Source organism: Podarcis melisellensis (assembly GCF_964234715.1).
Source record: "Podarcis melisellensis genome assembly, chromosome: 9".
NCBI lineage: Eukaryota > Metazoa > Chordata > Lepidosauria > Squamata > Lacertidae > Podarcis > Podarcis melisellensis.
In genome coordinates, this window is record NC_138541.1 from 36,902,961 (window position 1) to 36,929,124 (window position 26,164).

The window sequence follows — 26,164 nt, forward strand, 5'->3', positions numbered from 1 at the left end:
TGATTGTGCACACAGACCAGCCAGCATCTAGCTGGAATGCATCTAACCGGAATGACGAGCTAACTTTTCTTCCCTCTTTGCACTAGACAAGGAGCAAGTAAAGTGAGGACAGCAATAAAAAGATGTGTGATCCTGACTAGTGTTAGCATAAGCACAGAACAACACGGTGCTGAGAAAGTTGACAAGTTGGAACAACAGTGATTTCACACTTGGAGAGGTAGGGAGACCTCTTTGATACCCACTCTAGGTTTCTGTAAAAGAATGGGTTATTCACCATGCCTATCCTCAAATTAGGCCATGATTTAATAAAGATAAAATTGCAAGTGTTTCAGAGACTACAACAACCAACTCCATTTAATCTGTGCGAAGTAATATAATCTTATTGTCTATTCATATAAGGAAGCTCCTTAAATCCACGCTAGGAGAAAAACCTCTTTGCAATTCTTCAGACACATTAGGCTGTTCTATTAGCCAAATCAGAAAGCTCAGGCAAAGCTCATAACATGATACTTATTGATATTTTGCTGATCATATATATTCAACATGAGAACCATGATTATTCCTGGTATTAAAACTAAAATGTTTGGGTACAATCCAGCATTAGTTAAACACTTGCAAGTCTCACCTATTTCAATTATTTTTAAAAAGCTAAATACACAAATAACCATGTAACCATGCCATTATTTCTAGTATTTATACACTGCAGGTCCGAACACTGTAATGAATGGTAGCTTTAAAATGGGTTTTCCATCCTCTGAATTTCTGGGTAATCTGCTGTACTCATTGTGAACTGGCAACTTGTAGCAGGCAGTTTCATCTCTATAGTATAAGCAAATTAACTTCTCCAAAGCGCTGGGGCTGCACATCAACTGCAGGCAACAAAGCCTGCAGTATTGTTCTAGATGAACCATCCTGATAGTTGCGGTACTTCCTCTAGGCCTCCCTTCTCCCGCAGAATTAACCCCAGGGAATGACATCATGTCAGGGTTTCCAGATGGATTATGTGAAGCCATAGCTCAATGTCATTTTCAATAGCCAAGCTTATAATTAAAGGTCAAATAGTCACTTCATCTGCAATCAATCAATAGAAGAAGTACTAATACTAAGCACTAATCAATCAATGGCAAATACACTAATAAAAGCCATGCATCAAATGTCTTGTGTTTCATGTGCTTGCATGTACTAGGCATGCATGTTCCAAAGAGGCAGGGAGAGAAAGAACAAAATGAGAGCAAATATGCCTGAGGGAATTCTCAGGTGCCACATTTATCTTCACTAGTGAGATTTTATATCCCTAATTATCTAGTTAAACAAAATACAAATAAAAGTGATGTCACGGCAGAAATTATGCATTCTTGTTAAAAAGAATGAGCGGAGTTCAGTTTCTATCAAAGCTGATGTTATTAGATGAAATATACCAAGGAGCAATGTAAGAGGACTGTATGTTTTTTTGTGTGTGCATGTGTTTTGATCCATACAAATTCAACCTATGCACCCTGTGCCTTGAGGAAATGCAGGTACATCAACTGTTCTGTCTACAGAAGGAAACCCAACATATGGGAGGGAACTGTGCTTGTCTCAGTGTTGAGTGAGAGCTTCTTCATGGATCCAAGCAGAGGAAGTGGCAGATGGCCTCCTGAGCATGCCGCATGTGGGAATTAGTTGGTTTCATAATACGGTGTGGGAGAAGTGCCTTACAAGAGTCTTCTCATGCTTCTCTTATTACCACTTCTAAGGCTTCAAAGCTGTCATCTTTCCTCCTCCTCTGCTGGTGCTATGCTGCACTCCCCAGGGAATGGACGCAAGGCACCCTGTGGAGGCTTCACATGCCAGAATGTGAAAAATCAGTTTAAGCTCCAAGTGAAATGGCTTTTGTTGCAGGAGGCCCCTAAGTGCTCTTGTTTGCTTAGTGGTGCTGGAGTTTTGAAGGCAGATAAAAACATCCTCACAGAGGACTTAAAAGAAGGCCCTGAAGTTCACTGGTGCCCTTAAATATTCAAACACAAGTGTTAAAAACAGAATCTTGCTTCTCTCCTAAATCTGTTCAGGTAAATTACAGTGGAACACCACAACACACAAGTTGTCATTCGTTATGAAGTCGGCAGCAAAAGTCTTGTTGGTTTCCTGGGTAGAAAGATCTGGCCTTGGGAACAGATGATAGTAGATTAACTTAATTACTATCCCAGAACAATGTGACTTTAGACAAAGCATCACTCCCATGTTGTCAGGGGCCTCAATCCAGAGATTCCATTTATACCCCCCCCCCCCCGAACTACAGCATCTTGTCCCATTGCGTCCCCTGAAACCTCAGAAAACACACCACAAACAAATCAGCTCTAAAAAACTGGCAGATTAAACATACTTTCACAATTATTCCAAAGCTTCCTGACTAGGACCTCTGGTAAATTCTATGACAAAAAATTACTTTTCTAAATATAGAGAATTTTAGATCAGAGTACAGTACTTAGGAAATTTGTAACACAGCAATCTACCTTTTTCAGATCAACAATAAACCCCAGCTGGCAACCAAGGGACCCACTTTTATTTCTTAGCCACCAGAATCCATCTTTCTTCTTCTCTTCTCTTTCCTCATTCTTTCTCCTATTACTTTCTTCTATTTTCACTTCTCTTAAAAAATGTAATTAAACAAGGAAATTTGTAGAGAAGCTGCTGGTGCAATCCATCTTATGCCAGTAACCGCATGCTTATTCAGGAGTTCTCTGCCCATAATGGCGTCTAAAGACAATGGCAGACATTCACCTCTTCTGTCTCTTACTCTGCAATAGAGGTTTTAGCTAGCATAACCACTTGATCAGCTGATACTTCCAGTGAGGTAAAAACTCAAATCACTTAGCTGGTGCAAGACTTTTGCTGTTCATGGACAAGATCTCTTAAAAATAAAACTTATATATTTTCTATAGTATCTGCACCCAAGACAGCATACAGGGATCCTGGGCACAAGTTTAAAAATCTGCAACAGAGGGGCGGGGGGATTCAATATTAAAACCAAATCAACTTAAAGGATACTTCAACATTATTAAAAGTCCATCCAAAAACAACAACAACACCTTTTCAGACCCTGTCTCAAAAGGGGAAGAAATGAGGTTGTTGGGTCTTCCCAGGAAGGCCATTCAGACATACTGGCATCACCACTGAAAAGGCTTGTCCTTTGCATCTGCCCTCCTTCTGGCAACTCCTGCATCTGAACTGGTGCCAAATGTATTGCTTTCCTTTCCTTTGGATCACATCAGTGAGGCCGAAAAGGGGTTGGTGTCCTTGTCGTTTGGGCAGCCCAGGACCTCCTTACATGATGGGCAGGCTTGCGCCCTGGGGGCGTCACTTTAGAGCTGCTAACGCAGTTTGACTTCACTCCTGGAGGTGCACTCATCTCTCAAGACAAGATGGAGGCCAACAACAACAACTGCTTTATCATTATTGCTACAAAGCATACTAATTGCTTTTGCTTTGGAAAGTGGAAACTCACAAGTGTTCCTCCGTAGTCTCTCTTGAATAGAAAATCTGGTGCTTGTTGTAAATGTTCACCCCTTTTCATAGCATATCGATACAGACCCCTTTGTCTTGCTGATAGTTCTCTACCCTTCCTTCTTTATAAGTTCATTTGGAAATTATTTAGGCCCTAACAACTACCTAATGTAGATACTAAAACACAACCAATTTCTCTTTTTCTACTTGATATAGGGCTCCCTATACACGCAGTGTCCAAGAACAGAGTATATGATGATGATCATGATAATGGCCACCCATATTATCCACCACTTCTTTTTTCTTCTTCAAGTGATGCATCCATATGATTCACAGAAAGCAGAAGTGGTTTTTTAGAATGCCACTTTCCACGTCTACCACTGGATGTCTTAACACCGAGGAGTTTGCTGTGAATTTAACATAGGACTTACTGTGGGTTAGGAAACAACAGTGAGAGAGATTGCAAAGTGCCTAGCAATGGTTCCATCTCAAAACCAATTGATTTAATTAATGCAATACATTGGAGTTGTGTGCTAACAAGGCCATAAAGGTGGATAGATATTTGAGGATCTTTCCTATATCAGCACATGTAGTCAACAGATGAGTCTTATGGAACAAATACACCATCCCAAAAAGGTCCACATTGAGTGATCTTGACATGCAGGTCTGAAAGAAACTAAAGCCCTCATTGACGCCAACATAAGAATAAATTGGGTGCATTTGCAAATATTTTCCCTAGGGTTACCACTCTCTATTTAAATTGCTCGGTAAACTTTTCGTCAGCTTCCCGGAACACTGACTTGTGGTTATATTTGGAGAAAATGCCAAATATTAATTACCGTATAATGAGGTGTTCTTTCCAATTGAAAAGGGCTGATAGACAGTGGTGTACTTCTAAGTGCCATGTTTTTGCATATGGAATCTCCAAGGGCGCTTCCAATAGCAATTTTAAAAAGTTCATTTCCAAAAATGTTTTTAGTTACCTAGCCCAAAGATATATTAGGCCCCAGTTTATATGGCATATTTCTCTATTTTACATCACCATCATTTTTAGCTGCAATGAGTTAGATTGCACATGCATTTTGAAGAAACTCCTACTGGGACTTACTTTGAAGAAAACACTCAATAGGTTTGAGCGCTCATTGTACCTTTCTTGTTTTGGATATTGCAACATTGGTCTGCAACTGATAGTGGTAGAGTTTTTCCAAAGCACAATAATAAAAGCTCTGCTAGAATATATGCTACACATCAGTAAAGGGATCACCAAGATGGCACCAATGTGGTTAACGAGCAGAGTCAAGCAAGCTACTTGAAGAAAGAAGGCTTCCTTCAGGAAATAGAAGCATTGATGGAATGAGGGGCACCAGAAGGAACACAAACACCAGCAAAGCAATGCAAGCAGACATGTGCCCCCCAAATCTGCCACAGAGGGTTGAAGGACCTTGTGAAGCAGATTCTGGGGATGAGGAAGGGGGGAAATGAGAAGTCCCCTTTGCACAAGTGGGCATTATTGGGTGCCACCCACTGTGAGAAAGTATGGTATGACAAATATCTGTAAACTTTATATTAAAAATTCTTATTTTGATCTTCGCTAATCACCATAAATCACAGGAAAGAAATGCAATGTTCAGCAGTGTCTTCCCACTCAAAGTACAACTATATTTTAATTAAATTTATTGTACATATCTACCATAACAAATGTTATTGCAAGGGAATTTTGAGTGACTAGTAAGTCAATGATCTTTGAATACTGAATTGTAATGAATAAACACATAGTCCAGAGACTGCTTAGGATAAATACACTGATATTTGATAAAACACTGCTGTCTTTATTTATGTTTCTTTATATTGTAAATGCTTTGTGCATTACAGTTTTGAGCTATAATAATTTTGCTGTTTGACTGTGTTGTAATAACTCAGAACATAATCTGAAATGAACCACAAACTTTATCAATATTAGATTAGAGAAAGAGAACATCAAAAACAAAGAAAAAAATCACATCACTTTATCTAAAGAAGGAACAGATTAATGGCACTGCAATACAATTACTAAATTCCCAGAGGAGAAGACTATGTTGTCTTCCTCTTAGGAAACATTTACTTGCCCATTCCAAAAGTGTTCTCATGAATGTACTAATATTAATGCTAGGCTTTTATACTACATCTTGTCATATTGCTGAACTGATAACAGAATATCAGAATACCACTTTCATAACAAAGTGAAGTATAAGGAGCAGTGTGATTAGACTGAAAAGTTGAACTCAACCTCTAGTAAAGACTTACCCAAAGTCAGAGATTTGTGTGTAGAGCAGAAGATAATAGCCACTGTATCTGCTGGTGTGAAACCAGAATTCTTCCTAGAAAAAATGTAAGGCACTTTAAAAGTCTCTTCTACCAAACGTCTGCTCACTTTCCATACCCTATAAGTGTGTTTTTAATCTCTTTGCATTAGGTTTCATAAAATATAGTTCTAGCTACATACGCTCAGCAGCTTTTGATTTTTGCATTAAATTGAATAGTTTCTCTGTTGTTGCAAATTCTTGTCTGCATATATTCTTATCTGGAAAATGAGCAAGTTCAGGAGTGTCAACCTGGCTCCGCGAACAAAATCTGTGGGTGCCTGGCCACTTCATGGGGAATTTTGTGGGTGCTCGGGCACCCAGGGAGTTGGCACCTATGAAAGGATTCCAATTGGTTCTCATGGGACATATGTTTATCCCAGCCCAGAGTACTTTTCCACAAATGTAAAGCACCACATTACAGCTAATTTTCACCTTTCCAAAAACTGGGCACCAGTACTCTTAAAACACAGTTCTAAATAGTCTATTAGGGTGAAGCCTAAAATACTGGCATACTTTCCTTGCGGCCTTACTGAAACATCTGTGTGTTTGCACACAGCGTTAAATCACAGTTTAGTGTTACAAGGACAAGATGCAGTGGCACTTGGGTTTGTGCTACCCACTCCACTTCCAGTGATATCACAAGGAATTAGAAGGCTTTTCTTTCCATTCTGGAGTAACAGCAGCTTGTTGTGAGGTCTGAACCTAGGCACATGGCTTAGGGTAAGGAATGGCTGCTCATATGCAACAGGAAAATCATTATTAATTTAAATATCAAAGTATTTTTTAATAAAATTCAGTCTGCATTTCTAGGAGTGTGTGTGTAGAAGGAGGGAAAACCGCAAGTGCCTGAACCACCTGTCCAAACCCCGACCCAGATCTTGCCCATCTACTTCAGCATCCTCTTCTCATAATGGCCAACTATATGTATGTGGAAAGCTGTATCTTTTCCCCTTTTAAACAGAAACAAAAACAACTTAGGATTTGCATCCCAATGGGAAGGAAATAAACCACCCCAGTTCTAAGAAAGGCATAGATTACTTACTACTTTAGGGGCGTGTTAGGCGATTGGGGAAGGTGCTGAATTCAGCACCTTTTTGGCTCTGATAAAATTAGCACATCACAGATGAGTGTAAAACCAGGAAGTAGGCTCTGTTTTATATTAAATTTGTCCACCATCCACTGGGGATCATTATGAAAAAAATATGGTCTGTATACAGAAGATAAATTAAAGGTGCCTAATAACTGCCTCCTGGAGGCCAATCAACCACGCTGATTGTGCAGGAGATTTTCCCAGGCACTTCAAAAATTAATTGCATCACAGAAATCTTGGTAATAAAAGCCAGGTTGCATCGCAGAGCACTATGCTAATAGGGCTAGATCAGGCCTATGTTAACAAGCAAAGCGCAGGGACAGAAGGGATTCCCTCTGTGACTGCAGAGACGTAGCTCTTGGACCTTATTCAATTAGTGGCTATTAAGTAAAAAGAGAGTGTGTGAATACGTATTAGAGTAGTAATTATTCCAAACTGCAAGTGTCCAGGAAAGCCCAACACACCAATTTACCCCCTCCTCCTGAATTGTTTAATTAACTACTCCCCAGTTAGGCATTTTCTTCACTACAGCTGCCTCCTCCACTCACCGTGCAGTTAATTGGAGCTGCAGCCAGCCAGAGACCCTCTGCTGATATTTACAGATATTTTTCCCAACAGCTGCAAAGGGCTTGTTCTAAGCGATACTGGGAATGTATTGTAATGCTTGTTTTCTATTTTCTATTGAGTCAGATTATATCATAGCAAGGTGGGGTATAAATGTTCAGACAAACAGTAACTGGAGTAGATTATCTGTCCATCCTTTGATTTCTCAGGTGCATAAGACTTTCCACACACCTGGTACAAACTTTTGAGTTTCTGACAAAAGGACAGTACTCCCCTGTTTTGCACCCAACTTTTCTTTTTTGCCATAGAGATAACCTTTACTGCTGTAACATACCTTGTAGAGAAGAAGAAAGTTAACAGCATGAATCCCAGCTGAACTGAAAATACTGAAAGACAAATTAGTTTGATAAATGTTAAGTGCAACATGAAAAGACCCACACAAATGCGCATTTTAGATATACACCCATCTCTTAATATAAAAAATGCATATATTTTACTATTAAGAATGAGAAAATATATGCCTGCTATTCTGCTACAAGTACAAAAGTCAGATATGTACCTGCAGAACTAAACACTGTCATAATACCTTACAAAATTATCCTATTCCCCCTGTGCAAAGAATTTATATCATAGTAGGAAAAAGTAATGAAGTGCTTGGAAATGGCTCTCATACTCTGAATAAATGATCAAGAAGGCTGGTGGCTTGTTGGTTTTCAGTATGAGACGCACATAACAGGTCAAGTTGGTTTCTTTGAGTGGGTGAACTTTTATTAATTGGAGGAATTTGATAAATGTTATTTTTTTTGACAAAAGAAATTGCTTCATATTAAATACAAAGAAGCTAAGAAATTAAAAGCCAAGAAAAGTTATGACAATTAAAAGATGAGGATTTTGAAAGGAATGGTAGGAAGAACATATACATGCATATTTGTGTGTGTGTGTGCACATGACTGCAGTATTTCTTATTAAATATTCATAAAGTATTTATGAATTTAAAAGTGTTAATACAGAAGTCTTCATGTGTTAGCCGCTTGCAGAGTCAACACAGATACAAAGGAGCCATGGAGCTACAGGACAACATGTCTAGCCCAATCTCAAGTTCTTCCTGACCCTTCCTACATTGAGGATAACGTCTGAAGCGAAGGGTGTGTGCGATGTGCACGCTTTCTATGAGTCTATTTCTTCCAGGATGAATAAGGACTAGAAATTTTGTAGCTTCACCAGACCGTGTCACATGGCTGCTTGCCCTTCCTTACCACCATCTTACCACCATCTTCCACTTTTGGTTTGCATTAATTGTTTCCCCACATTCTGATCTCTATTTAGTAAAACGGGAACTTTTTTTTAACCAACTAAGTTACAGGCAGTCCTCAGCAGAATACTTTTATTTTCTGAGCTAATTTTAATCTTTAAAAGGGTAATCCCAAGGCATGTTATTTATCATCAAATATATGGAAGATCACAAAAGACAACAAATAGTATTTACCTGAGGTTTACTCAGAGTAGACCCATTGAAAGTAATGAACATGACTAAGTTAGGCCCATTAATTTCAGTAGGTCTATTCTAAGTAAAATTTAGTGAATAGCACCCTCTCTCTCCTCAGTGAATAGGACCCTCTCTCTCCTCAGACAATTAAAAAATGCTTACACGGGCCTTTTTGATCCAATTTATCTGACATTTTTTATTCCTGACCAAAACATACGGATTATATGGACAGGACAAAACATACTGATTGTGCAAGAAATATAGTTTTTGTGCTTTATGACAGAACAATATTTTACCAACAACAAATATTTTAACATGCTGCTATTCAACTAGAACCATCCTACAAAAAATCACCATGAAAAAACTGACACTCTTGCTGTTAACCATGGAGAAAACCATAGTATCGTAAGCTCTATAATGCCCATGGAGAGTGGATGCCCTTTTAAGATTTTATATCCAGAAGACCATATCTTAGCCGGCTCTGCTATTTACTGCTTAGAGATGGAAGACTAACTGAAGCACAATAGAATTTAGAACTTGACACTTAGCCACATCAGGTACTGCAGGGGCCACAAGAGAATCCTTCCACACATGCCTCTGCACACACAGAGGAGAAATATGCTTCCGTTTGTGTGTTTGGATTCTTCTTACAATGAGGGGCTTTGTTCTGGCAGCCCATCTATACTGAAATTGATAGCTGACTCTGTGGCAGAACAAACCAAGGATGCTATCCAACAGTGCAGATGCTAGCAACACTACTTTCAGAGCACCACGGCAGCGCAGCTTAGCTAAGCACCCTTGCTCAAAATATTGTGTGCATGTGTGTGCATGGAGAGAGGGTGGGTAACGGGTGGCACGACAGTTGCCACTGCTGAGACTATGAGCAGGTCCCTGTATCAGGCCATTTGTTGCTGCTAGGTCACACCATCAACCTTCATTTTGTAAAATACTACAACTGCGTGCTTTAAAGTTGCCACTTTTTTTGTATGTGTCACTGCGAGTACAAAGCTGGGGGGGAGGCACCCCTCCCAGGTTGGCACCCGGGGTGCGCCGCCTACTGCCCCCCCCGTACACCCCTGCCCACAAGTATGCTTGTTCTTCAAGGAGTGCATCATTTCTAAATAGGAAGAAATGTCTTAATCGACTCTATGCTACTGCGGCGTTACCCACATATTAAGGCACACCATTTCTATGACAGAAAATTATAGCAAGTGTTACTTCTTCCACATTTCTATAACGCATCCAAAGACCATGGCAGTGCTCAATAGCCACAATTCATCACATATTAGAATGTGGTCGCAATAGAAAGAAACTCAGAATGGATGTGGGAGTACACCATGGGCTCTTGATTCCTTGGGCAGCAATACACAGCTCCTTTGAAACATTTCCCAGCTCTTAAAATGGATTATAAATGAACTGGTGGTACTTACTTATGAAAACGATTATAATCAGGCTAAACTTATCAAGGTCAATGTTTGGATTGGAAAAAGTATCACAGAACGTTGTATAGATGATCATCAGGAGCACACAGCTGCTAATAGCACCAAACGGAGGCTTCTTTCTCTCAAGCCACTCCTTGATGTATCTTCGGACAATCTGAAACATAGCAGGAGGAGAGAGAGGGAAAATCAACAGGTTGCCTCTTTTCAACGCACACAGGGAGCCAAGTTGGGCATCACAAAATGAATCTGACAGCGGAAAGACATAAAGAGAAGAGAATAATTTGGATGACGGCCACGGTGGATTTCAAAGCTTCCCTGCCACATAACTCTTCTTCTGGGGAATTTAACATTTGTAGTGCAACTTCCACTGGGCGTCCATAATGAGAGTATATTTTCAAGTACATTCAAGTCTATCCTTAATCATGCCAAATGTTCTTTGCTAGCTGTCACTGAGACATGCCCATTAAGCCTCCCCAAAGTTTATCTCCTCTGCTGATACTAATGGATGTATGTAATTATCACAGTCCCCTTTGCATCAACAGACAATTCCAAGTGTAACTTTGGGAATCTTAAAAATCTGACATCTTCAGGAATTTCATGTGAGCAGATAATCGAAAGTGATCCATGGAACATTTAAATATTTAAATAGCTAGCGATGCACCAGAAGTTTTTAATTAAATTATAACTCATGCTTGAAAAGCAAAAGTGCATGTGTTGTGGGAGCTTAAATAATTCAGAGTTTGAAGATATGGAGTTTTTGTAAATCGAAAGACAAATGCCAGTTGCATGCTTTTGGAATACCAGAATTAACGGAAGATGAGCAAGCCTACAATGTTTAGCGCAACTTTTTCACATTCAGGAATTTGAAAATGAAATTGTTTCATCAGTTTTCCTCTCCTTTTATTGTTTGGAAGTACAGTAACTAATGGCAGCATGGTTCTAGAAATACAGGAGGCATTACATTTTGCTACTATTGACCAAAGTCTTCTTTCTGGACTTCCTCAAAGTTGTGACATAATTCCGGAAGGTGGTGCTGGAAGACTAATTCCCCCTGGGAATTACGGTACATCAGGGTGACTAGCCTGTAGTCCTCCAGATGTTGCTGGAATATAACTTCCACCATCTTTGATTGTTGGCCATACTGGCTGGGGCTGATAGGAGCTGATTGGGCAACACCTGGAGAATCTCAGGTTCAACCATACCTGTCCTACAGGGTTCCATCTTTTCTCCCCTTTCTTTTTAATCTACATGAAAGTGCTATGTGACATCAATCAAAGTATGCAGCTTACATTAGACTTGCAGGAAATTATATAAGCCAGGACTTGCATTAATTTTTCAGTCACCACATAACAAGACTTCTCAAGAGATGCCCCAACAGATTTTATTACTGCAGTGTTTATGAAGTAACACAGAAAGTTCATGCTACCCATTAATCCAGCTGTTGCCAACTTGGTACCCTCCAGATCTGGACTTTTTTGGACTACAACTCCCATCAGCCCCAGCTAGTCTGTTGGATTTGCCATTATATTTTTATAGGCTTTAAGTTATTTTTTTGTTTTCATTGATGTTGCTTCTGTACACCACTTGAGAGATTTTTGAAATATTAAATGGTTTAGATATGCTTTTAAATAAAATTTTAGAAATCAAAATCTTTCATAAGCTTCATTGGGAGGGCTTTCCCCTGAAAGGTAGAATACATAAGGCCTTTGAATAAATGAATGTGTGTGTACATGTCTCTGTGTGTAGACTGGAAGCAGTAATTTAATTAAAGGCAGCTGTGAAAAGCCTGGAGCTTTGCAAGAGTGATACTACAGACTCCAAATCAGCACAAATTAATAGCAATGTGCTTTTGCACACAAACAGGTGCCATAACACATTTACTGAGCCAATATTTGCTCTTCAAATAAAGGCAGGTTATTCAAGGCTGATCACTAATCTACTTTGAACCTCTCATACTCTGGAACCAACAAGACAACAGTTCTCTATATTAAACTTTCTGTATGGTACTAGAGACACACTAACAGGCAGGCTCAGTGGAGAAATCACTGGGATTGGAAATATGAAACCTAGATTTAAAGCTCATTCACAAAACTAAGGGTGGAGTAACTCAGTCACGTTGGTCACATGACTTTAAAGACTGGCTGCTGCTTCTTTTCTGCAAATCAGGGCTGGGAAAGTGTCATGTCCAGAGATGGGGCTTTGATAAGGGAGAGAAAACCAATGTAGCAGAGCGCCAACAGGACCGAGTTATGAAAGGCACCTGTCTGAATCTAACCACTGCAATGAACTTGGTAAGTGGCAGCAAGGACACCATAGTCTCCCCCATATATGCTTATGGGTAGAAATACTGATCTATATCCAGAGTGGCGTGGTGGTGGGGGAATCACATGATGTAAATTAATGATTTGCTAGTGGCTACAACTGACAAAGGGATAAATGAAAAGCAGGTGCTGGGTAGAAATCTTAATAGGCATTGGGTAACCTATTAGTTTCACAGCTACTATAATGAAATTCATTATTAGCATTTATATAACACTTTTACGAACATGAGTTTGACCAAACTGCGGGAGGCAGTGGAAGACAGGAGTGTCTGACATGCTCTGGTCCATGGGGTCACGAAGAGTCGGACATGACTAAATGGCTAAACAATAAAACACTTTCTGCATATTCAAAGAGCTCCATGCACATTCTTCTCAGTAATTCTTACAACCATCTTGTATGTTAGGTCCGTATTATTATCTCTATGTAGTTGATATGGGCAGAGGACTTTGTGTATAGTTGAGGTGAGATTGAATTGGCGACTTTCCAGCTTAGCCATACACTACAGTGGTTCTACAACAAAGGATCTCAAACATGATTTGGCCCAAACAAGAAAACAAATAGTATGAGCCTCTCCAAGAAAGAAAAGTTATGCCCATGTCATACTCTACTGCAGCAAGTAAAGGTGGGTGTATGGTCCGTCGTACAAAGGCATCTGAGGCCACTGAGCAAGAGAGTGTCAAGATTGCTAAAGTTATCTATTATGGATTTAGTTACATTTTTCATATGCCACCTTTCCAACATCATACTTGAAAAAGATGGTCTATCCACCTGTTTCTATCTGAGGATATAACTACACATTACATGATGCAAACGCATGTAATTGAACCACGGCAGCCCTTTTATTTAAGGAAAAAGCACTTCAGGAAGTGGTAATCTGAAGCAGAGAACTGGGTGTGTGGCGTGCTTAGTCCTTTTCTCTCATGTCAGTTCCCTACCTGAAATTGCTACTGAAAAAGCATTTCCTAAAATAAAAGGGTTATCACGGTTCAATTACACTTACTTCCATGCAACACATAGTCGGGCCTCAAGATCTTCTGAATCTAGAACTGTATGCACTGCATTCAGGGTTGCCTGCAAATGCTATATATCTTCCATTGAACTTACAACACTTGGTACAACTGCAGTGGTGATTCTAATAATGACACTATAGGAAGAGAATGCTAATGTAAATTTGATCTAAGTTAATTACATGGGAGGCCCTCCTAATCTCCTTTATTTATTTTTTAAAGGGGTAAATAGGAGCTTAATAAAAATCAGATGTGAGTTCATTGGCAATTTAGTGCCTGGATAGGATAGAATACCCTATAATGGTTCTGAGCTTGTTGGATCTGTGCTCTGAACAGATTCTACTTTTGAACTGCTGCCTTTGCTGACTGCTACTTCCCAGCCACTTTGATCTACAAAATCCCTTTCCTTTGAGCATCCCAAAGAAACACATATGACTCAAGTGCTCTCTCCTTTGAAGAAATGTGAAAAAGATCACAAAACAATGCAAGGTTTTAAATATAATTTCCTTTATTGACTATTAATATTCTGATGTAGCAATGTACTTTCCAAAAAGACGGATGTCAGAATATGCCTCTTCAAATTTTCTCTGCTTTGATTTTGTTATTTTTTCTTTAGCTTATTGCTTCTTTAAACCTCAGTCTCTAAACATCATATACATTAATGTGTGTGTTTATGAATAACATCTTGTTCAATGAGCAGGATGCAAATCACAATATTGTGTTCTATTTAGTTTTAGATGAGTGTTACACAAGCTCTTGCATTTTATTAAAATTCCCTAAACAATCTGAAGGGCATTTTCAAACTTCTATTTTTAAATGTTAAAAACACTGCAATTCAATACCATAAAACAAACCTTTCATGACATTTTTAGGGTGCTGTATATTATATTTTCCTTTGTTTACCTTCCTATCAAGAATTCATCTGTCTGTAGTTAAAGTCATGTGTCAGATAAGAGTGAACTATGGCATGAATGCTGTTAATCTGTCATCTCAATTTTTCTGAACAGCTTTTCAACAGTGTTGGCCTCCCAGAAGATTGCTGCTTCTTCCTGAAATTCAGCTGAAGTTTAGCTGTAAACAGGGCCATTTCTATATGGATTAAAGTTACATTCTAGTTTAAAATGTTTCTTAAGAAATGCTGTAGCCTTATTTACTTTAAATGCCAAACTATATTGAAAGGGCAAGCCTATGCACAAGTCAGAAGGAAGTTCCACCAAGTTCAGTGTGCACAGGACTGCAGCCTGAAAGCCTGTTCATAAAATCAACCTAGTTCTTGCTTGAGTAAATTATCATTGGTTTTCCTTTTTTAGTTTCCCATGGAAAATTGCTCTTAAAAGGGGGGATTCGTAACTGATGCTTTATAGCTACTTTATCTTTTGGGTGGTTGTTGTCTAACTGTAATTTGCTCAGAGGTGTTTTATGGCACTCAGTTTTAGGGAGTGAGGAAAAGATGTGCCTGGGACGAGATCAGCTGGGGAAACGGCAATTACAGTGATTATGAGCAAGGGTAGATATAGAGTGAGAGGAGGCACAGGCCAGGTGACACAGAATAGACAATCAGTGTGCCAGGCCCCTCTCCAGCTTGAAGAATGGTGGTTGTCCTATCCGCCAACCTTCAGGTTTGCAGCTATTACTGTTGAACGCCAGATTGACTTTGAATAAGATTTTTCCTAACCATGATTTGATTGTGGATAAGAAGGCTGACCTGGTCTGTATCACCAAGACCTGAGTGGGTGAGCAAGATGGATATAAAATTGCTTGCATTTGCCAAGACCTTGACTCCACTGTTAAAGCAGACACATCTAAAGAAGGGTCTGTCTAGTCCTAAGGGTTGGATGAGTTTCTGTTAGTACAGCCCAAAGACATGGTCAAGGTGCTTGGTTCAGTCTGGGTGACAACCTGTGAGAGAGGGGTCAGCCTTGGCCAGGATGGTGATTGGGTGGTCTCTGCCTGCTTAAAGGAGGATGTGGTAAGACCAATCCTTAAGAAATTCTTATTTTATTCAAATTAATGACCAGTTGCTAATCTTCCCTTCTTGGGTAAGGTCTCTGAGCAATGGTTGTGGAACAGATCCAGGCTCTCTTGGATGAAACCAACTTTCTAGATCCATTTCAGTTGGGATCCATTTCAGTTGACTTCAATATGGAAACTGAATAGTGAACTATGCTGGGAAAGAGGAAGGGTGAGTGTGTTCCTGTTAACTCTTCTCAATCTCTCAGCGGTTTTCAAAACCTTTGACCATGGTATTCTTCTGAAACAGCTAAGGTGGAGTTGAGTGGCACTGCTCTACCGTGGTTCCAGTCCTACTTGGATGGTAATTTTCAGGTGGTTGTGCTTGGATAATACTGTTTGGTACCATGGAGCATTTAGTGTGGAATTCCACAGGGTGTGATTTTATCCCCCACACTGTTTAACATCTCCATGAAAATGCTGAGTGGGGCCATCCAGCATTTTGGACTACATTGTCTGTAATATGCTGATGACACACAGCTCTACTTCTCCTTTACATCTGCAGGTGTGCCAGTGGATGTGCTGGAAAGTTTGCTTTGCCTCAGGAATTGACTGGATGAGAGCTAATAAACTGAAGCTTTATTCTGACAGAACTGAGGAACAGTTTGCAGGTGGTTCCCTGGACCAGAGGGATGAGATGGGCCCAGCTTGGGATGTGGTTATACTCCCTCTGAAGGAGCAAATACGTAACATGAGATACTTCTGGATCCATTAGAGTTACTTAAGGCTCAAGTTCCCTCAGTGGCATGGAGTGCCATCAACATCTGCTAGTGGCCAGTTGTGCCTAACTTCTCTTGTCTACCCTCTGGTAACCTCTAGGATTACTACAATGTATTCTACATGGGGCTGCCTTTGGAGGCAGTTTAGAAACTGCAGCTGATTCAGAATTCAGCAAGCAGATTGATGATCAGGACTCTGATCATATAGCAGCAATTCTGGCACAATTGCATTGGCTACCATTTATTTTCTAGGCTCAATTCAAAATGTTGGGTTTGACATTTAAAGCCTATGCAGCTCAGGACCCTAATTCCCCCAAGGACTACCTATCCCCAGACCCTGCAATCATCATCTGAGGCATGAAAATGAGCTTTTCCAGTGGCAGTTCCTTGCTTATGGATTGTTCTTCCCAAGGAGGAATACCTTGCATGACCTGTCTCTATTTTTAAAAGCCAAGCAAAGACTCTTCTCTTTATCCAGACTTTTGGCCCTTGTTCTCTTATCTCTATAGATTTTATTAGTTATAGTTTTTATTGGTTGTGTTTGTTTTAACTGGACGCTTTTGTGAGGAAAGCGACTAACAAATATAAATAATAATTATTTGCTTCCTGCTTGAGCAATGTTTTGGGGACAGATTAGACCATTCCACCTGCAAAATCCACTTGTACAGTTCACTGGCAGAATATCTCTGCTCTCAAGAGAGCAACCCATTGAGCTTACAAAGTAGAATTCAATTAAATATATCTATACATTTACATTTTAAATCGGTGCAATTGTAATAACTAATTTGAGTTTTAGTTAAGGACAGTTTAATATGAAGCGCCCACTTCAGGCTGGCAAACAAATCACCAGTGGGCAACTACAGAATGCATGAATGATAATGTACAGACATGGCTTTTATTATTTATTCATAGAGAACAGTGGGTTTTGGTGTGCTGCTTTGAAAAATGTTCAAACTGGTAGAATATAATAAAAGCACTGTGAAAATTCTATTTCATTAACTTTTAATCATAAATCACTCTTTAAAATAAAACATAAAATAAAAGTCTGTCACAAGCACTTAGTTCTAGAGAAGGGAGAAGGACAGCAGAAAAGGGAAGGGAAATACTGTCATGGTACTCATTTTTCTGGTACCTGTCACAATCCTGTTAGAATGAGACAACACAAACAAAAGAGGCCACAATCTTTGTCCAGAGTCCCAGTATTGGGGGGGCGGGGCGGAGAATAGGGCACTGTGGCTTAGAGACAGGTGAACAAAGTGCTTTATATCATGCAGAAATATTTTACCACATGTGGTACAGAATTGTGAATATTTGGCTCCAGCACATCACTGTGGCTCATGCACAATGCAACCCAGATCTATCTGGCACTGAAATAATATAACGTCAAGACAAATCTTCAACAAAGTCTTGAAGGGCAGGTGTTGAAGATAACACACGGGGAAGAACCTTAGCTTAGGAGCAATGCAGCACATCCTCTGCATGCAGAAGAATCCAGAATCAATTACTGGAATCTTCAGATGTGGCTTGGAGACTCCTGTCTAAAATCCTGGGGTACATGTTGTGAGTCAGTGTAGAGAATCAGTATTCTGAGGCTTCCTACATTTCTCAATCCAACTGGGTAGAGTTAACTTGATACAGCAGAAGGTAAATGGGGATTCACATTAAATGCACATTAAATGCACACCTCAATTTTCATTCCTTCACTAAAGGTCACATAAAGAACTAGAGGTGATGCAACATCAGTGGGCAGTGAAACTACCAATGCAATACAGAAAGAAAAGGAATGTCATCACGCTGCCTGGCAACAGGGACATGCCTCCCTTTCACCTCTATTCAGAGTGAGGGCAAGGGGGGTGTAGGGTGCTTAAATTTGCCTTTTGTGATGTAAACATGCAGCCTTAATCTAACTGGGTACTTTGTGTTTGATCATCATTTTCATTATATGATCCTTATATGGGAGCTTAATGATACACACATTCTGAATGTGTGCTTTTAACTTCTAGCTTATTAAACAGCTGAAACATGTTCTGACTTTAGAGTCAAAAGACCTGAACATCAACATGTCATGCAACTAATATAACTGGTAACTTCATACATATATGTATAATGTGCAAGCATGTTATTAAAGTAGCCAGACTGGCTTTTAGTGTACACTTATCTGTAAAGTACATGCAGTGGCCTACTTGTATTCTTGTAACACAAGTACAGTTCAAAAATGGCAGGATAAACATTTTTCTTGAAAAAATCCATGTATGAAATACATGGTATTTAGGCAGTACACAAAAAGTGGGTCCCAGGGCAAAACTTAGTTGCTTATACTTAACTGGACTTAACTGGAATAAATAAATTCAAATTCTGAAATCGTGGGAGAAATCTGGAAAATCCTTGTGACTTGTGGCCTGAAGAGGATGTCAGCGAGCCCAAACTCCAGAAATAAATGTTTAATCATTATTTTTAAATTTATGGGATCCAAAATGGCAGGTGGGAGCTCTTGCTGCTGCCCAGTACCCCACTCAGCAGTGGGCTCAGATGTATTGTTCCCTGCTTTTTCTTGCAATCTAGAGGCAAAGGTACTGGAGAGCATGGAAAGCAGGTAAAATGGATGTTTAGAGGCTTTTTAATGGGTGCTCCCCGCTTATGTGTGGGGGCCCCCAGAACATAAACCCCACATAAGTGGGGAGTCGCCTGTATAACCTAATATTAACCTTATTTTTTGGGTACAAAACCATGAATCTTAATATACTCCCAAAAATCCATATATACACTATTATTTAAAATAATAGCATGTATGTATTTTTATCCTAATTTTCACCTTGGGAAGCCTACACAAATTGCTTGGGCCTTGACCAATATGGATATATGCACACACATGCAGGTTCCTGAAACGCAGTATACAAATACTCAAATAAAATATAAATAAATGCATTATATACCCTTACAAGAATATATAATGCATATAAACAAGCAAACAAACATGAAAAATGATTACCAGAAATGCTTAATTTCTTTTAGCAAGCACAACTAGTTCTTGGGTAATCTATTTTACTTTAGCACATGCTTAGATGCAATGAACCACATTTGATTTGAAACAATTAGCTGTGCAGCTTCATCAAGGAGACTTTTTCTAAATCAAGTCATTTGCAGACCTTTACGATACTTTCACAGCTCATTTACACCAAGATTACCATTTTCTTCCCCTACTTCATGTTCCCAAACACTTTTTTAAGATAGATATGTAAAAGATTCATCAGAGGGAGTGAGGGACAGCTGCTCATTCTCAAGTAAAATCAATGTGGCTTCAGGGAGCATTACACTGTCATATCTCTGTTATTAAATGTCACTATCCAGAGGCCTTTTTCTAAGTGTCAGACTCCTCTCTTTTACAGTCCATAAGACTTTAGAAACATTATATATGTATATTAAAAACATACCTGTCCAATTATGAGTGGAACTACAACGGTCATGAACAGTTGTGAGAATATAGATGAGAAAGGCACAGAGGAGGAGGATCCAAGCTGTGAAAAAAATTAAAAGCATGATGTTAATATGGAATTTTAACTGCTAATGAATTACCAATAAGTTTAAATGTCCAGATGTATAAAACATAAATCTGTATAAATCTGTACTTATGTGTGTAAACTCACTGTGGCTTACTTCTGAGTAGATAGGTACTGGATTGCACTGTGTATGTTCTAATTTTGCACAGTCTTGAATACTGATTACACAGCTAATATTAGTGATGGGGAATCTGTGCCCCTTCAGATGCAGTTCCCATCATCCCTAATCACTGGCCATGCTGGCTGAGGCTCATGGGAGTTGGAGTCCAACAGCATATGGAGTGCCTCAAGTTAGCCACCCATGTTAAACCAAGTTCTGCAGGTTTCCATCCTATCTCCCATGTTGCTTGCATTAGGAGAGCCACATCAGGAGGCTCCCCACCCAAGGCCATACAACGAACATACATAATCTGATGTAATAAATCTAGCATCTAGGGGGCTGCAAGTCTCCTACCCCCAGATCACAGGATAAAACATAAAGTCATGCTTCTCAGCACAATATAAAGAAAATGAAATACAATGAAAATGTCCTGAAACTTCATTGGGTATCCTAGTTTTTAGGCTTTTCTAAAACATTGTTACTAGTTTTAACCATGGCTTGCAAAATAATTGTGACCTTACTTCTATTCCAGTTTACAAACAAAACAAAAACACCAAAAGACAGGATAGATTTGCCCTGGTACAGAGTTCTCAGATGGAAATCAACTTTCAGGCCCTTATTTCTCTCTCAGACCAGCTGTTCAATTTCTCTCCTTTTTTTGGCAAAGAGGACAAATATCACAGCTGTGGTATTCTCCAAGGAAGATGCTGCATCTGTAACTGCCACAATTGCATTAGTGGAGTCAGATGAAACACTTCATATCAGTTGTGCCAAATTGCAATCCCTCATCCACTTCGTTAAGTCCACTTCAGAGGCAGTCCTCGGGGCTATGCTCCTCAGAGCGTAAACATTTTTTTTAAAAAGAAAGCCAGGTTGTGTTCTTGCATCCTCCTAATCATATTGAGGTTGTAGAATCTACACTAGAACATCTCTAGGAATTCAAGCTAATAAAGGATACAATGGTTGGTTAAGCTACTATCTGGAATCCACAACCTGTCTCCAAACACCATTCCAAATGTTGGCACTTTCCTTTAAACTCTGCTGTTTTAATAATCTCACTGGTTTTATGATTCAGTGTTTTAAATGGGTTTCTACTGGCTCTCAATTGCCCCGTGTATAAATGTTTAAATAAATAAAGGAAATCATCTGATTGCACTTTTGTCTGCTACAGAGAACTGAGAGTGAAGGTATTTCACTACAGGGATGCAGAATATGCTTTACTAAACATAAAACTACAGTTCAGTAAAGGTGTAGACAGGAATGTCTACCAAATGGTACCTGCTAGTTCTGCAAAAAACATGAAAAAGGAAGTTCCTGGGATATACAGGAATGCATTTCAATAAATGAAGATTCACCATATCCATGATTTCCCAGGATGCTCCTGTTTGTAGTCTTCAGATGTCCCTGGATCCAACATTATGCCTATTAGCCTAGTAACTGGCAGTGCCAGGAATACATTTTCCCAACACCAAATTAGTTAGAAGGAGGTATTGCTTTTTGTCACCCCAGACCAAGGGAGAGTAATTAGGATCTTTGCAAACTCAAAAGTAAGAATACTGCAGTGTGACCTACAGAATGCTGTCCTTGGTGACTGCTTGGAAACTAAAAACTGGAACAATATGTGCTGCTAACAGCCCCTTATACTGCTTCTCTAGTATCTCCAAATGCTTCCTATTGCATTTGTGATAGGACAGCATTCATATATTTGACTTCATCTATCCAAACTTCCAGTTCAACAAAAAACCCTGGAGATTTTCCCACTGTCCTTCTTTCAGCAGACAGATTTCTACATTATTCTTAGTAACATATTCCTAAGATACATCTAAGTGAAGTGGTCCAGAGGAATACAACTCTGTTAGTCGGGTTTCAGGACAGTTGCGAATGTTCAGATGTGTCTATTTAGCTCACTCAACATGCACTCAGCGCCCCCCAGCCCACTGGAGGAGCTTGGCTGGCTGAACATATATTGTGAAAGGTAGCATGTCAAATGGTTTTGAGTCTATGGTTAAATAATCAAGTCTAAATATGAACTCACCATCCTATTTTCACCCTTGCAAAATCAGCAAAAATGCAAACAAAAATTGTGCTAAAACGCTGACCAAATGTACATTACAATTCATCTTTCTCTTTCCCTGTTGTCATATCCTACCCTCTTACCTCACAGGTTTAGAAATATAGCTCAGCCTTCATTCCAGGAGAGTGGAAAACCCCACTATTCGCTTTATTAGTGTCAAAATGACTGATACAAATGAAAGAATTTCAATAAAAGTGAGTGAATGCGTTAAGAAAAAGGGATAAGCCAAAGAAGTGGAAAGTTTCTCTTCATACAAAAATATTGTGCTACTAACATTGCACAGGATAGTGAACTCAAATAAATGAAGTACTACATGACAGATATACAAAGCATTGTGAGCACTTAAACAAACCCCCCACACATTCAAGACTTTATTTTCAGCATGCTGCTGAAATGTTGCCCAATGTGTCATTCATAAATGGGGCCATTTGAGTTTAGCCCTTGAATGGGGGCAGGCTTGATTTTCAATTCTCAATAGCTCACATTAAGTACTAGGGGTTAGGTACTACAGAAGAGAGTCAACAAAATCCACTATTAGCAACTGGAATGGGTTAATCCCATGTGGAAAGTGTTTTTAAGTACAGTAGAGATGTTTTCTTTCTACCATATGAATGAATGGTATCATTTTCTTTAGGTTGTCCACTTATTCAGAAATCTTCATACAGATATGAATATAGCTGAGTATAATTGGGAACAAAGGCTCAGTAACACTTTAACAAAGTTTAATTAGACACAGAAATGACTTTTAAAATTGAAAAGGCTGGAAGATACTGTTTCTTAAGTGAGGTTACAATTACATGAGACCCCAAAAACCCCATCATTAAGGTAACATAAATCCTGAATATTTTTCTTGAAAGGAATTAATCAAATATTAAGTTCGGTCACAGTATTCTTTCAAATACAAAACTGTCTTACATTTAATACCATTCATTTAAGAAAATTAATAATTTATGCAAAATGTATAATTTATTGTAAGTGCTCACTCTTCCCTTTGTGTACTTCAGCATTTCTTTAACATTTACTTCATATTACTCATTTTACATTAACAAGTATGTGGAAGCAAAGCAGTGTGAAGTATTAAAAGCTACCAGTAATAAATTTTGTGCAAAAAGCACAAAATATAAACTGTAATCAATAAATGTAAACCTATCTAGAAGGAGAAGTTCTTATCTTACTACATTACACATACAGATTAATATACTCATTATTGTGCTGCTTTGAAACCTTAGAGAGCAGTACAGAATAGGAAGTAAAAGTTAAAAAGTCTGCTTCTAGGCTCCTTTTTGGGTCAAGAAACCAAAATATAAATGCAAGTAATAAATAATAATTGTTTTTGTTACTAGAAAATATGGAAATTCACGGAGTTGACATACACATACGATGGTATTCAACTGAAATTAATGGGCCTAATTTAGTCATATTAATTAATTTCAATAGGTACTCTGAGTAAAATGTAGTTAAATAACACCAATCTCCCTTCTACTCATTAACCCTCATACATAACCTCATCAACACATGCTCCTGGCACAAACAAATATCCTGCTCATGACATTCACTTTCCTTACATAGTCAAAAGCACACCATCCCCTCAGTCTAAGCACCCCTTTCCCTGCAAGGGAGGAAGGGTGGTCCAGTCTTTAAGATGGCACCAAGACATATCCTGCTACCCTCACAACACCAATGAAGAGTATTGATGGAAGGGTTTCATCCTATTCCTACCCACTAATTTATTCTTGCAAATCTTCCCTGTAAAGCCCTAGCTGGGGCTCTGAAACAACAAAGAAACCCAGTTGCAGGAAAATGGAACTGAGGAGGTTTGAGCAGGAGAATTAGGAGAGGTTAAACACTCTTCTCAGCAAGCAACCAATTGTCCTAATTTGGCCTTTCTCCCATTTTAAAGATTGCATAATTTCCCCAAAAACTTCTTTTTCACATAAAACTGCACTCATAATGTTTTCCTTACACCTTTCAACCACCATGTGCAAGACAACAGAAAATATCATAAAATCATGTCTGCATGCATCTCTAAGTTCAGTTTTATAAATAGAAATAGGGGATGGATGCAAAAGAAGAGGCAAGACTGAAGCCACGGTTAGGGGCAGAAGGCAGGGCTAGGGGCATACTGTGTGATTACTAGGGGAGATAGCAAAAAGGAGGTGTTAATATGAGGACTAGGAACAAGGCTTTTAAAAATAATTCCAATGGATCAACATCTTACCAATGCGGACAACCTTAAGGTGGTTTGAGAATAGAAGCAAAACTGTGAGCAGGAATGACAAAACTGTTCCCTTGAGACATGGTATGGGGCTTGCTTTCCAAAGGGAATACTGCCTCCCACCACCAACATATGCCACTAATTAGGAACAGGACTAAGTAGAACACTCTCTTGATTTAGAGAGAAAAATGCGGGTGGTGCTGTGGGTTAAACCACAGAGCCTTGGGCTTGCCGATCAGAAGATCGGCTGTTCAAATCCCCATGACGGGGTGAGCTCCCGTTGTTCGGTCCCTGCTCCTGCCAACCTAGCAGTTTGAAAACACGTCAAAGTGCAAGTAGATAAATAGGTACTGCTCTGGCGGGAAGGTAAACGGCATTTCTGTGTGCTGCTCTGGTTTCGCCAGAAGCGGCTGAGTGATGCTGGCCACATGACCCGGAAAAACTGTTGGCTCCCTTGGCCAGTAAAGCAAGATGACCACTGCAACCCCAGAGTTGTTCGCGACTGGACTTAACTGTTAGGGGTCCTTTACTTTTACCCTTAATGTATTCTGAAACACACCTCCATTAGTTCAGACAGAACAAGTGACCAAATTTGACAAGACAAGAAAGTCCACATTTCTTTTCTTAATTGCTGCATTTGGTCTGGGGATTTGGTGCAGTCAAAGGCTGAGGGAGTGCTGGCAGTCTCAACTAACTTTATGTTCCAATTTTGCTATATTACCCAGCATTGTCAGTGTCAGGTGAACCAGAAAAATATGTGTAGGGAGCTAAGCAATGCATAAAGAAATTTCACTTAGTTCTTCTAAGGGTAGCACTTCAATTCACTATATGGAATCCTAAATTACAAGCTTTTCTAGGATATTTAAACCCTTCTAGGTTAAACACAGGTAAACAAAAACATTTTCTATATAGTAGACCATACCTAGAATTTCCTCTCTGGAGATTTCTAAGTTATAATTCATAGCTGATTTTCTCTTTGTGTCATTTCCTTTCTCCCTTGTTACACATCTACAGCCATGTAAACCAAATGGGAAATTAGCTACTTATTTCAGCAGGGTTGAAATAAGAATTAAATATATTGTTAAACGTTCCTCTGAAATCCCTCTTTCAAAGTCACATACAGAGCACCAAGCAACAAAGACGACATTTGAGAAACACAGAATAAAGTCTCTTGGTTTCATTCTAGGAATATAATTCAACCAAACAAATGGTTGAACAAATATGCCTCCTGATTTGAAGACCAGCAGCAGGTAAATGTGAGCAAAATTTGGTTAATAGCCCCAATGGCTTTAGCAATTTGTCATCATACAAGATAATACTCCTGATAAACACACAAAAAACTGTTCACCATTTTAGCTCTCTCTGTGTGTTTTAACATCTCCATTGAAGTTTATTGTTTATCTCAGTCAAAAGAGCAGGCAAGGATTTAGAAATACATATTTATTGGTTCCCTACCATGTACTTAAAAATGGCAACCTGAAAATCACAAATATATTTCCCTTCTTTTTTCAACTATACAGATATAAAGCACATTTATCCCGTTACTTACAAAAACAAAATCCTGCCAAGTCTTACATTTCCATTATATTGTCTAAGGGCCCCTCTTAATCTGTTTGCTATCAGAGGGTGGTTGATTTCATTTCTGCTGCCCAATCTCCAGCCAGAGGAACCTTTAGGAGGAGGTTGCTATCACAGGCCTTATTTCTATGTGTATTTTAATGAGAAGAATAGACTGAAAGATTATGAGTCAAGG

General features: G+C 39.1%; 1 protein-coding gene across 4 annotated transcripts in view; it reads right to left on the reverse strand.

Annotated features, from left to right (window-relative positions):
- Positions 1–26,164, reverse strand: part of SLC10A7 (solute carrier family 10 member 7) — a 126,595-nt gene that overhangs the window by 17,138 nt on the left and 83,293 nt on the right. For all 4 annotated transcript variants that reach the window (XM_081926167.1, XM_081926166.1, XM_081926169.1 and 1 more), the window contains 4 exons: positions 19,897–19,980; positions 10,396–10,561; positions 7,814–7,865; positions 5,767–5,840 (listed from right to left, as the gene is read on the reverse strand). In XM_081926167.1, coding sequence (XP_081782293.1) covers positions 5,767–5,840; positions 7,814–7,865; positions 10,396–10,561; positions 19,897–19,980 — 376 coding nt within the window. The remainder of the gene's footprint in view (positions 1–5,766; positions 5,841–7,813; positions 7,866–10,395; positions 10,562–19,896; positions 19,981–26,164) is intronic.